The sequence below is a fragment of the Tyto alba genome, unplaced genomic scaffold (genome assembly GCF_018691265.1).
Source record: "Tyto alba isolate M040663 unplaced genomic scaffold, T.alba_DEE_v4.0 Super-Scaffold_48, whole genome shotgun sequence".
In the NCBI taxonomy this organism is placed as follows: domain Eukaryota; kingdom Metazoa; phylum Chordata; class Aves; order Strigiformes; family Tytonidae; genus Tyto; species Tyto alba.
In genome coordinates, this window is record NW_024881324.1 from 4,990,332 (window position 1) to 5,003,754 (window position 13,423).

A 13,423-nucleotide genomic window follows, 5' to 3' on the forward strand; every position below is an offset into this window, starting at 1 on the left:
ATAGAGGAGAGATCTGTGACTGTAAGGGCCCTGAGTACACGGCCCCCATGTCCCTTCCCACCACTCTGGAGGTTTGTCTGGATGGGCTCAGCGCTAACATTTGTAAGTAGCTGTCAGGCCTTGAGAAGCCTCAGGAGGAACTTGCCCTTCATTCTTTCCCATGCTGCTTTAAAATTCACGCTCTTGTCCTTAGTGTCTGCCTGAACTGCATTGCAGGTATGCTTGTGCCTACCCCCTCCGATCCTTAATCACTGGCTCAAGCTGTTCTGTCACTCAGGCTTACCTGGCAACCTGGCCTGTTGCCTGAAGTGTCGGTGAGCCTGTTTTGCTCTTCTTGCTCAGATGTTTTGGAATTTGCCGACTCTCAGCTCTGGGCTCTACTTTCCAGTCTGTCCCTGCTGCTTTCTGACAGTCCTACTGGTAAGATGAAGAAAGCAGCCACTGAGAAAAGAAATGAGTGCTAGATGGCAAAAGGATGGGGAGATAAATATTCAAGCATGACAAAATAGAAACAGAAAACATATTTTAAGGGATAATGTATGATACAGTTGGGAGATCCCTATCCCTATCCCTGCACTGAAAATAAGAAATGATGAGGAAAAGATAAAAAGACTATTTTGGCCAAACTAAAGAAGAGAATGAAAGCATGTGCCTGTACAGAAACACTGGGCAATTAAGTTAGTCTATCAGGAGTGGATGGGATTGGCCCAATGCAAATTTAACAGAAGAAAGGGAAAAAAAAAAAAAAAAAGCAGAACTGTTTAGATAAAAAGAGAAAAAGGAGAACAAAGAAGAAGTTGTATAGACCTAATCATTGGCATTTGTGCAGCAGCACATACAGGTGCAAATCCCCGTAGTGCTTTCTATACCACAACTACTTTTTTTGGTGGTACCAAATAAGAGTGTGGCTACTGAAGTGGTAGTGCTGTGGTATTCATGTAAAGCAGTGTTTAAACAGTTGTAGTAATTCTATGCGAATGTTATGGTCACATCTCTACAGTAGTGACAGAGAAGTCTATGGGAACTGGACAGCAGCAGGAAAACCATGTATCACCTCTGAAAGGGTGCCACTGCCACATACCTTTCTCGGAAACCTCAGGTGGCTGCAATGTTTACATACAGCAGAGCACTTCAAACACACTCAAAATCCATGGCAAAACACGTAGCATCTTCCTAAGGCTGTTGCCATACTGGTTTGCAAGCTCCCTTTGCAGCAGTGGCAGGAGTCTGGGGTGCATTTCAACAGCTAGTGCTCCTGCAACGAGCCCACTGGTTCTTTGAGAGCTTTGGGGCCACGAACTTTGCGCACAAGGAGGGGAAGAACTACGTGGCAGCCGGAGCTTCTGTCTGAGCATTTCACCAGGAGGGTGCAGAGGGCAGAGCACTGAGGCTGTGTGCATCGGCACTCCTGGGGCACCCTTCTTCAGAGCTGCAGTTGTTATGGAACTGTAAGCTTACTCTGCAGTGTCTGAAAAGATAAGCAGCCCTGTAAGGACTCTAGAGCCACTCTGCAGCAGCAAAAGCATAGAACCGTTCTGTACATGTACTGTAACCATGGCGCTGCAAACCTCTGCAGGGAGGTGTGAATCATACAATGGCTAAACACGGGTGCTGAAACCCGCAGTATGACAAAGCATGCAGTTTTATAGGGTGTCTGTAGCTGGGGCATGGCAAGATTTGTCTCAGTAGTGCCAGTAGCACGGCAAGATTTGTTTCGGTAGTACCTGTAGCTGGAGCATGGCAAGATTTGTCTCAGTATGGGAATCCTTGTGTGGTCTTCCTAACAGAATCTTAAGTCCCAGCACTGGTTTGGGATGACAAGTGTGTGGCCCTGCCACCTCCCCCGAGCAGTGCCTGCAGGATGCAATAGCCAGCCCGGCGACACATCCCTACTTTCTACCCTGTGCCCAGGGAAAGCAGCTGTTTTACGCCCTGAAACAGAGCGAGGGGCTGCCCTGCTCGGCCGAGCTCTGCAGCGCAGCCAGCACAATAAGCCCCTTCCCGCAAAGGCCGCGGCAGGCGAGCTGGCTGCCAGATACGTGCCCAGTTTACCGCCCGCGCTACTGCTCTGCCGCTTTTCCCCTTTCTTCCCCTTTTGCAGCACCGGACGAGGTTCCCGATTTCCCGCCCATCCCGCCGCACCCCCCCCCCCGGCCCCGCCTCTGCTCCCTCAGCTCCAGCGCGGCTGCGCAGGGCCGCGCTCAGCTGGGCGGGGGGGGGGGGGGGGGGAAGCGCGAGGTGCGCGCGCGCGGTGGCCGGGAAGCCGAAGACACCCCCCGGCAGGAGGAGGAGGAGGAGGAGGAGGAGGTGGGGGGGGTTGCGTTGGCATGGCGGAGGCGCGGCCCGGCGCGGGTGAGTGTGGCGGCGGCGCTCGGCGGGGCGGGGAGGAGCGGAGCGGAGCGGAGTAGTCACCGCTCCGGGGCGGTGGGGCCGTGGCCGTGGCGTGGCGTGGCGTGGCGTGGCGTGGCGGTCGAGCGCTGGTGTGTGTGTGTGTGTGTGTGTGTGTCGGGGGGCGCGGGCTGTGGCAGCACCTGTTGCCGCCGCCCACCCCCGCTCTTGCGCCCGCCGCAGCTTCGCGGCGCCCAAAATGGCTGGCGGGCTCGGGAAACTTTGCCTGAGGGGGCGACGCGCGAGCTTCTGCTCAGTGTGACAAACGAACGGCCCGAAATGACAAAAGAGTCGGCCGGTTTCGGGAAAACTTCCCGCGCGCGGCCATCCCGCGCAGCCCGGCGGCGGGCGGTGCTGCCTGCACAGGGCGGCCTGGCCCGTCACGGCCCGTGGGCTGCGGTGGAATTGCGGCGTTCCGTGGGGACTGGGAGCGGAGGTCCGGGGCGTGCTGCCCCGGAGCGATTTTAGGCAAGGGCTCACGTTGTTGCGCGGCTTCGGGACCCCTCCTGGAGCGGGAGTCAATGCCGCAAGGGAAATAAAAGATTTTTTTTTTTTTTTCCCCGTTGTTTTTCCCTGCTGGCTTTCATTATGGTTCAGAATAACTTTCGTTTTACTGGGCGTGGCTGCTGAGGAGGAGGGGGGATACCTTTTCAAGATCCGTTTTCCAGTCTCCCATGTAATGATTTATCATATATTAGGGGCACTTAACAACAGAACAACACTTATGTAATTGTGTCTTGAGCATATAACTAGAAATAACACTGTTGCCCAGAGTCATTAATGATACTTAGTGTTTTCATCATGTCTCTTGATTTTCTTGTAGTCTGGGTAGACTTCTCAGGTAATCAATGTCACTTTGCGGTCAGTTGATGAACTGACTCATTTAATTGTTTATAGCGTCGCTAGATTTCTCCCAGGAAGAATCCTGGACTTTTGTGGCTGAGATGAAGAAGAAAATAGGAATCTCTACTTTTGCAGCACCCTAATGTTAATTCAGATTAAGGCTGTCATTAGCCTGTATCCTAAATAGCATCCTCTGTCTCTTCTCCTCACTTCTTGGCAGCCTGGCGATCATAACAGAAAAGTTGTTTTGAGTTCATTTTTTGATAGGATGAAAATGGGCCCACAGCTGCCTTGTGGGAAGTGGAATGGCCTGGGACATGGCTCAGAGAGCGGAGGCTGATAGTTTCGGTAGAGTGAAGCTGGTCTATGCACATGTCTGCTTGTCTGTTTATCTTCCATGCTGTCAGGCTGCAAGTCAGCTCTGGTCCTGAAAACCTTCTGTACAGTGTATATGTATTGGAATAAAGGGTCTTAACTGAGAATATTGAGCTAAAAATAGCTTTACTGAAAAGCAGTAGATTAGTCTGGGTGGTGCACCATTTCTACATTTGCTTTATAATACCTAAGCTAACAGAGAATACCGTCACATGGCATTAAGTTCTGGAGTTCATTCCTTGTTATGGGAATACATACTATGTTATCAAGAACTGTCTTGTAGGTAAGTTTCAGATTGGGTTTATGCAGTGTTAGGATTGGAACTGACTTTTGCCCTGCAGCTTCATGGGCGGAGTGAGTATATGATTTTGAGACCTTAAATATGAAAGATATTTCTGCTCTCAGGGTAGATGCGGGGAAGCAGTTGAGGTCAAAGAATGGTCACAAGATATGTGCAGCCCATCCAGGGTATTTTGCCAATAATGAATGATTATTGAGGCCCAGGTAATGAGTATAAGAGGCAAAGGGGAAGAATATAAGAAACAAGGCAATTGTGGAATGATTATTCACACTGATACACCGTTCTAGGTTCCAGTCCTGTGTATCTAGGAGGGACAGATGGTATTTGTATTTAATAGCCATGAATGGACATTCTTTTTCCATCAGTTGCCATAATTGCTGTTGAATGTAGTTTTGTTTTTTTGCCTTCACAATGACAGGGTCGTTATATGTGGTACAACACATCATTAAGCTGAAGATGCCAGGGAGTTGCTATAAAACATTGAGTAGCCCACTCTAAGGGTGAACACGAAAGTAAAAAATTAAATTTATGCAAAAATCCGTTCTGTAGAAGATACTTCTCTTATGATGATGAAGTTACTTCTGGCAAAGTTATATTTCTTTACCTACTTTTATATTTCTCCTATGTCATTTTGAAAAGGAGTAGCTAAAACTTCATATTCTGTTCAAAATGTGGATGTACTGAATTTGGACAATATAATGAAAAGACAAAAACATAACGCTGTGTACCAGTATAGACAGGGGGCTAACTAGCTGGAAAGCACCTCTGCAGACAGGGTTCCTTGGGGTCTTTGTTGGACTATAAGCAGACCATGAGTCAGCAATGCACCCTCTCTGCAAGGAAGGCCAACAGTAACCTAGACTACATTAGGAAGAGTGTTGCCAGTTTGTCAAGGGAAGGTTCACCTTCCCCTCTGCTCAGCACTGGTGAGGCCACCCCTGGAGCACTGTGTCTGGTTCTGGGCTTCCTGTACAAGGAAGACATGGACATACTGGAGAGAGTCCAGCAAAGGGCCATAAAGATGATGAAGGGACTGGAGCATCCCTCATATGAGGAGAGGCTGGAAGAGCTGGAACTGTTCAGTCTGGAGAAGAAGTCTCAGGGTGATCTCAGTGCTGTGTACAAATACCCGATGGAAGGGAGTAAAGAATATGGAGCCAGAGTTTTCTCAGTGATATTAAGTGAAAGGATGAGGCAAAAGGTAAAAATTAAAATGCATGAAATTCCATCTGAACACAAGAAAAAGCCTTTTTTACTGTGAGGGTGGTTATACACTGGAACAGGTTGCTTAGGGAGGTCATGGCCTCTCAGTCCTTGGAGATACTCAAAACCGAGCTGGACACAGTCATAGTCAGCTTGCTGTGGCTGACCCTGTTTGGGCAGTGTATTTGGGCTAGATGGCCTCAAGATTCCAACCTCAGTCATTCTGTGATGATGATGATTTTGTGTGTTAATATTTCTTTAAAAATTTTTGTCCAGAGTAGCAAGAAGGGAGCATATTTCTTATTATACGAGCTATTACAGTTGGAATAAACAATAAGTTTTGGGCAGGCAGATTATTTTGCATGAAAATGGGTTGTATTGTTTCAGGCTTAAAGACTCAAGCAGTGTAACTCCTGTTTATGTCTGTAAATCTGTGTCATCTCTGGAAATGATAGGATGCTGTAGGTGAATGTAAAAAATGATCAGAGAAGAAGAAAATATCAGGCTTGTTCTGTGAGGAAGAGGTTTAAAGCTTCCAGTGCTACTGGGAAAGCCTCAGATTTCCATAATGCACCATTTCTGGGTTTGGTTGTGTGGTGTGTTTGTTTGTTTTTTTGTGTGTGTTTTTTTTTTTTTTTTGCAGTGGTTTAGTGTTTTTTTGGGTGGTTTTTTTTTTCTTTTTTTTTTGTTTTTTTTTTTGGTGGTACAGTGTAATATAGGTACCGTAAAACCTGCAAGGAGTGTCTTACCTTTAATATGTGTTCATCTGACTGGACCATTTCTTGTCTGGATATATGCAGTACTGACACAAACAGTTTGTTGTGTATGTACTGTCATCTGTCTTTAGGTGAAAGAATAGGTTATTTGAATTGCTTTAAACCTGAAGACGTCTGTCGTGAAATTACCTTTGTCTTCTACTGGGAACCAGTATATAAACTGAACGTACAATCATAGAATACCCAGAGTTGGAATTGACTCACAAGTGTCACTGAGTCCAACTCCTGACTCCACACAGGGCAACCTATAAGATAAGCCAGGTATCTAAGAGCATTATCTAAATGCTTCTTAAACATTGAAAGGCTTGGGGCCATGACCACTTCCCTGAGAAGCTTTTTCCAGTGTTTGAACATCCTCTCATTGCAGAACTTTTTCCTAGTACTACCCCACCTGAACCCGCCTTGATGCAGCTTTAAGCCATTCCTTCACATCCTATCACTGGGTGCCAGGGAGAAGAGGTCAGCACTTCCCTCTCTTCTTCCCCTCACGAGGAAGCTGTAGACAGCAATGAGGTCACGCCTTGGTCTCCTCTTCTTCAAGCTGAACAAAGCTAGTATTCTCAGCTGCTCCTTGTAAGTCATGTCCTCTAGTTATTTCACCGTATTTGTTGCCCTCCTTTGGACACATGCTAATATTTCTATATCCTTCTTGTATTGTCAAGCCCAAAACTGCACACAGTACTCCAGGTGGCACTATTTTTGGTTGAATTGATGGGTATCTTAATAAGAAGTGGTCAATTAAAATTAAGTGCTTGTCCAGTCTGGTACTAATCACTGTTTTTTATTTAGTTCCAGTTTTGTATTGATCTGAAGCTTCAGAAGGAAAGTTAGAGTTCTTCCTATCTAAGAGATAGAGCTGAATTCATTTAAGAATAAAGAAGTACTACCTCTGACACCTATTGGGTCTACTTTGAGGACTCTTGTACCCATTATACTTTTTTTTTCTGTCTGGACTTCTTCAGTATATATACATATTTTATCTTATATTTATTCTTAATTATCAACTTCATACAGTCTCTGCCTAATTAAGGTACATTGTTTAATGTATCTTCAAAATCTAATTGAATTTATCTTGCTGAAACTGTGTTAAGAAATGTCATTTAGGCATGATGCCTTTGAAGTGGCACCTTCAAATATCATTGTTGATATCTTCAGAAAAGAAGTACCTAAGTTATTAAGTTTGGCTGTACTGGTCCCCAAAATAAACTCTGGTTTTGAATTGCAGTTTGTACTTACGAAGACGAGGCATGTACTTACTAATTTGCTTCATATTTTTAAAAGTGTCCTTGTCAGATTATTTTCCTGAAGGACAATTCACACAGATTGCCTAACCTTGTTCCGGGTATTCTGGCTTTGTCCAGTTAATGCTGAAGTGGTGCAATGTGTAATGTTATGGTAGAACACACATGAAACCATGAGTTTCATAGGCTTCATTTTAATTCACATTCAAACTCTCAGAGTTATTAAAATTTGCAATGTAGAGGTTGTTTCTAAAGGTATTGTGATTTTTTTTTTTTTTTGTTCATTTTATAGAAATACAGGCTGGAATCTAGGTTTGGATGTTCCTTTTTTTCTTGTGATTTTAGTACAGGTAAACATGTCAGAGAAAAGTTGAGCCAGTGGTAGCTGCTGATTATTACACTTGTATATGCATTTTGCTGCTTTTTGTCTTGGCAGACAGAAATCAGTTTTAGAAGAATTTACCACTTCGGAATTTTTTTATAATGTAGAAGCTGACAGCAAGAGTAGGAATCCTACTCATGGGTGATATAAAAAGTCCTAATGAATTATTCATATTTTGGAGGTGCTTTTAAATATCTAAATCCTGGTTTCCCATCTGTTTCTTCAAACTTAATAGATTATTTGGAAAGTGCTTTCAAAAATATCACTTCCACAGCTACATTTCAAGTCCCAGTTATGCTGCTTCTAGGCCATGCTCAAAAGTCAATTTGGCTGTATTTTAGAAAACCAGCGTTTTAAAGCCATGAACGGCATGTCTTTTTATGTCAGTATAAGATAGTATGTTTTACTCATCTACAAAACATACTCAGGTTTATTTACTGCATTCATTTGAAAGCTCTACAGCAATGTGATTGTAATTCATGCATACATTTTTCTATACCACATCTCATAACTGAAGAAACAATGGTCTTTAGTAATATAATACACTTTTTAGAGGCGAGCTGGGTGATTTTTGAAAAACATTCTTTTATTAACCATTAAGAAGCTAATTGGTTTACCTTGTTGTATCTATCCATCAGACTTTAAATTTTAGTGTATAAAAAAGAAATCTTAAACCAACTAATAAAATGTGTTGTTTCAAATAAGGTTTATATGTAATTACAGGATTGCATTCTGTCTTCAGTTCAAAACATGCGAAACTATTTTGAGTGATCTATACTGAATGACTGCCGTTCACATTATAAAGGACTGCAATTTATGTTTGTAGTCCTCTTTATTAGTGATAGAAAAGAAACTGGCAAAACATTGGAAAAACTGAAAGCAAGTATAGTTTTAGAAAGTAAAAAGGACGATTTTAAATGTTTGAGTTTTTTACAATGAGTACATGCGCTTAGAGGAGAGAAATAGGATGATTCCAGGGAAGCTGTTTGCAGTCCAGATTCTTTCAGAGGTATAAGCCTAATATTTTGTACCTACTAGGATCTGCAGTCCTAATGATAGAGTAGTTCAGTTGGAAAGGACCTCCAATGATCATCAAAGTGCAACTGTCTGAGCACTTCAGGGCTGACCAAAACCTAAAGCATGCTATTAAGGGCATTGTCCAAATGCCTCAACACTGATAGGCTTGGGGCATCGACCACCTCTCCAGGAAGCCTCTTCCAGGGTTTGACCACCCATTCAGTATAGAAATGTTTCCCCCCACCTATTCAGTAAAGAAATGTTTCCCGATGTCCAGTCTGAGCCTCCCCTGAGGGATGCGGCTTTGAGCCATTCCCTTGTGTCATGGCACTGGCTGTTAGAAGAGGTCAGCACCTTCCTCCCCACTTTTTCTCCCCTTGATTGGTTATTAACTCAGTCCCCAGCTGTTTTGAAAGACCTCTGTTTGGTGTTCTGACTCTGTTGTTTCAAAATCAGGTTAGTATTACAGCCTATAAAACAAAGCAAAACAAAAACAAGAAACCCCAAACACTTTGTATTTGCCATTTATATGTACTGTAATAATAACACATAATATTATATAGCATATAATTATATAATATACTATGTTATATTAATAACATATACCATAGTATTAATATATTAAATACAAATAATATAATATATAATAATATACCATTATGTATAATAATATATATATAGTCTTTGCAAAGGGAAGAACCCAAAGTGATTTCAACTGAGTCTCTCTTTAAACACAAGTATGAATTAGCTTATGTGGTTAAGAGCATCCTTAAATATAATTTTTAAATTCCTAACTTTTAGTAAGCTTAAAGCCTTGCTTCAACAAAGTTGCATGTTATGTTTTTGCTTTCGCCACTAAGTCCCTCATAGTAGTTATGACCATTCCTAGAGGTTTACAAAAAACTTCATTTGAAAGTAAACTGAATGCACTGAAAAAAAAATATAAGGATTTCAAGTGTTCTGTTTTGTTCCTCTGTTCAAAATGTTAATTTCCACAATCTTTATTGAAAAGGTAAAGTAATAGGTACTTGAGAGACCCATATAGCATTAGAATTTTGGAGACCCTTTTATGTTCATAGCCCAAGTGCTTCATTCTTTCTTTGTCTTGTCCTGAACCATGAATAAACTGCACTTCCCCAACCATCAGAGGCAACTTATTTAACCTGTAAAACAGGCATTACCTGCATGAGGTTTTAGAAGCCTCTTCTCTTTTTTTTTTTTTTTTTTTTTTTTTTTTTCCCCCAGTACTTTGTAAGACTTAACCAATCTGCCACAGCCCATTAAACTGTCTATGATGCTCACCTGATAATTGCTATTGCAGGCAGGCCCCACTGGCATGATGTGATACCAAATTGAGCAACATAGGATTTCTAATGTGCACCTCTTTGTTTTATCTAGAGACCTATAAATGTCAGGATGCCTCTCTAGTAGAAGCACAGTTCATGTTGATGGCCTCAATAGAAAAATAATTTTGCAAAGCTGCCCTGGGTAGTCCCTCTACCACTTAATATGTCTATATGTAGAACAGTATAATCAGAGTTCATGCAGGCATATACTAGCACTACTCTTTGGCTGATAGATTTTAATTTATATTTGAAGTTCTGTGTAATATTAAAATCTCAGATGTAGGCATGGTATTTAAAGGACCCGTTTTTCTTCAGGTTCTTTTGTGTACGTAAACATGCTAGGAAAAACTTCAACACCTGTTAAATACTGATTATAGCACTTCTGTGTCTTCTATACGTACATTGCTGCTTGAGATGTTTTTCTTCACTCTTGATCATCACGGTCTTTTTCTAAGGACGACAAGAGAAGGTAACTTCCACAAAACACTGTGTGTCGACTCTAGTTTCTGGAAACTCGTTTTCAGTTGTTCTGTCAAGTGAGGGATTGATTGAACTTCTGGGACTTTGCATGTGTGGTAATTTTGCTGAAATTAAATGTTTGCCATTTAATAGTCTTATACGTACATTTTTATTTTTTCACTTTTTAGGTGCGTTGAATTTCAATCCTGATGCTGCTGATTCCATTCCAGGAGAAAGACAACCTACAGATATAAACTGGGTAAATAAAGATAGGAAAGACTCTAACAGTATTCAGAATAGGAGTAATTTACCATTTCCTAGTCTGTCTTCTGAAAGAGGTAGAGATTATGAAAGCTCTTCCACGAAGCATCATGGCTTTTGTAACCCAGAAGGTCAGTATGGGAATTCTGAAGACTTCCACCAGTATTTTGGTACCAGTAAAAGTTTGAAGAATCGCAACTTGCAAAGCCAGAGATGGCACAGATCAAGAAATGATAGCACATACACTAGAAGTAAGATAAGGCAAAATACTGCTGATGCTGGCGCAGTTCCAGGAATTTCAGATGCTGCAGTACTACCTGGGAGAAGAGCAGTTCCTAGAGGATACAATGACTTTCTTTCTTCGGAGAGTGACAGGGAGGTACCTAATGCAGACAGTAGAGGAGCAAAGCCAAAGAAAACGCATCTAATGCATGCATCTGGAAGAGGTTTCAGGGAGAAGGGAAAGCAAGTACATGACCGGGAAAAGAGAGTGAGCTCTAAGCAGAAAGTAGAGCTATTTGAAAATGTTCCATCTTTGGATGTGACTCAGTCTGACTCTTCAGAATCATCTGTTGGAAAGGCATTCTGTGATGCACCTGTTGGTAGTGGGGATGAGCAGAAAGGCTACAATTATGCAAACAAAAGATATCCCCGGAAGCCTGTGTGGAATAAACCTCCAGTAGAAAAGGAATGTCAAAAAAGACATGATTCTCACCGTAATAAAAATACAAGAGTAGGTAAGAAGTCTTCTCTTGCATATACTCCAAAAGATAAAAATGAGAGGAAGAAAGAACTCTCTGATCACAAACATGATGAAAACTTGACCAGTGAAATCAGGCATCAGTTGTCTGATTCTGTCAGATGTAATGGAAGAAAGTTTCTGCTAAAGGGGGATCAGGCACCTGCACTTCATTTCAGCTGGACCCAATATTGGAAAAAGCAAAGTGATGTACCAAAAAACAAAGAAACTCATACAGGTAAGATTTCTAGACAATCCTGTACACCTGTATTGAAGATATGATCTCGAATAATTTAAACTGCCTTTACGTTTGACTAGATGGAGTGGCTTATTATGTCATATTAGGTCAGTATCAGTTTCAGAGGGTAGAATTAAATGTAAATGTGTAGCCTCGCAGGGGGAAGGCGTTCTGTAAGTTTATTAGGGAAGAGCAGATTTTGGTTTAAATTTGGTTTTTGTTTTACCACCAAACTGCAGCTGATGGCCTGGTCAAACACTGTGTTAAAACATGTATGTTGCAGGAGCAGGGAGTAAAATTCCAAGTGTTCTGAACAATGGGACTTGAGGAACAATCCTAAAACTGATTTTTGCAGAATAAGTTTTCTCATGTTTTATGTAGAAATAGGAAAATGCCAGATAGGGGGACTGTATTCTGCTACTAACAATATTTTTTTCTCCCTGCACCCCTCCCCCCCCCCCCTTCTTTATTTTTTTTATTCAATGGTAGTATCAAAAAATTATTAGAAATAGAGAAAGGCTCTGGATGCTATTTTTGGATGTTGAGAATAGAAGCAAGTTGTCCTGGGTTGAGTGAGTGGTGGGGTTTTTTGGTGGCAGGGGAGGGGGCTATAGGGGTGGCCCCCTGTGAGAAGCTCCAAGTCAGCTCCACCTCTGCACCAAAACTGAGCCCATCAGCTGTGCCTCTGCGATAACGTATTTAAGAAGGGACGTGGTGAGGAGGAGTTGGAGGGGGGAAGTGTGCCAGAACAGAGACCCCCCTGTATCCTGTGGTGAGACGGCATGGCAGCCCCCCCTGCCACCCATGGAGATCTACAGTGGGGCAGACACTGATTTATGGCCTGTGTTTTTCACTTAGATGATCAAGGTGCTGTGCCTGAAGAAGGCCGGGGTCTTGTGGGAAAAGGCAGCCCCGCTGCTGTAATTCAGTGCTGGGAGGATTGCAGCATGCGGGGGAGTCCCACGCCGGAGCAGCTCGGGAAGGGCTGCAGCCGTGGGAGGGAATCCAGTCGGAGAAAGTTGGTGACCCATGACGGAGCAGTGTGGGGAACGCTGCAGCCTGTGGGAGGGATTCATGTCTGAGAAAGTTTGTGGAGGACTGTCTCCTGTGAGAGGGGGACCACGATGGAGCAGGGGGAGAAGTTCCAGAAGCTCCTCCCACTGAAGATGGAAGAAGTGGCAGCACTGACTGCACCCCCCATTCCCTGCCCCTGCGCCACTGGGGGAGGAGGTAGAGATATCGGGAGCAGAGCTGAGCCCGGGAAGAAGGGAGGGGTGGGGGGAAGGTGTTCTCAAGATGTGGCAATGCTTCTCACTGTCCTACTCTGTTACATGTTGTTAGTGTCTGTAGTAAATATATGTTCTTTTATTCTTCCCCGAATGAATCTCCCTTTTGCCCATGACCATAATGGGTGATCTGCCCCTCCCAGTCCTATCTCGAACCCCAAGCCTGGCTCATCTGTCCCTCCTTATTGCTGGAAGGGAAGGGGGAGTGAGTGGCTGCATGGTGGTTGGCTGCCGACCAGGCTTAAACCACAACACAGTGTAAAACAGACCCACAGGTTTTGAGTGTCTGAGTGAATTTTGTGCCAACTGATGCTGTTAGGAACTTAAAACATTAAACGGAAATCTTTGTGGTGCCACCGTACTGGTTTCTGTTTCTAGACAACTTAGGTAGTTTTCTCTTACTGTTTTAGATAAGTGCACTGAGAAAATAGTCTCACGTTATTCATAGCACCCAGCAGAAGTAGTCCTATTTCAGAAGCAATAAGAAGAGGGTGGTTTTGTTTTGTTTTTTTTTTTTGGTTCCTTTTCAGTTGAACAAACACTGAGAATTATATTTAGTTTTTTTTTA

General features: G+C 43.1%; 1 protein-coding gene across 3 annotated transcripts in view; it reads left to right on the forward strand.

Moving 5' to 3' along the window:
• The first annotated feature begins 2,274 nt into the window (after positions 1-2,274).
• NFX1 (nuclear transcription factor, X-box binding 1) overlaps positions 2,275-13,423 on the forward strand; it is a 70,670-nt gene continuing 59,521 nt past the window's right edge. For all 3 annotated transcript variants that reach the window (XM_042806797.1, XM_042806798.1, XM_042806799.1), the window contains exons 1-2: positions 2,275-2,352; positions 10,520-11,569. In XM_042806797.1, coding sequence (XP_042662731.1) covers positions 2,328-2,352; positions 10,520-11,569 — 1,075 coding nt within the window. In that variant the 5' untranslated portion in view covers positions 2,275-2,327. The remainder of the gene's footprint in view (positions 2,353-10,519; positions 11,570-13,423) is intronic.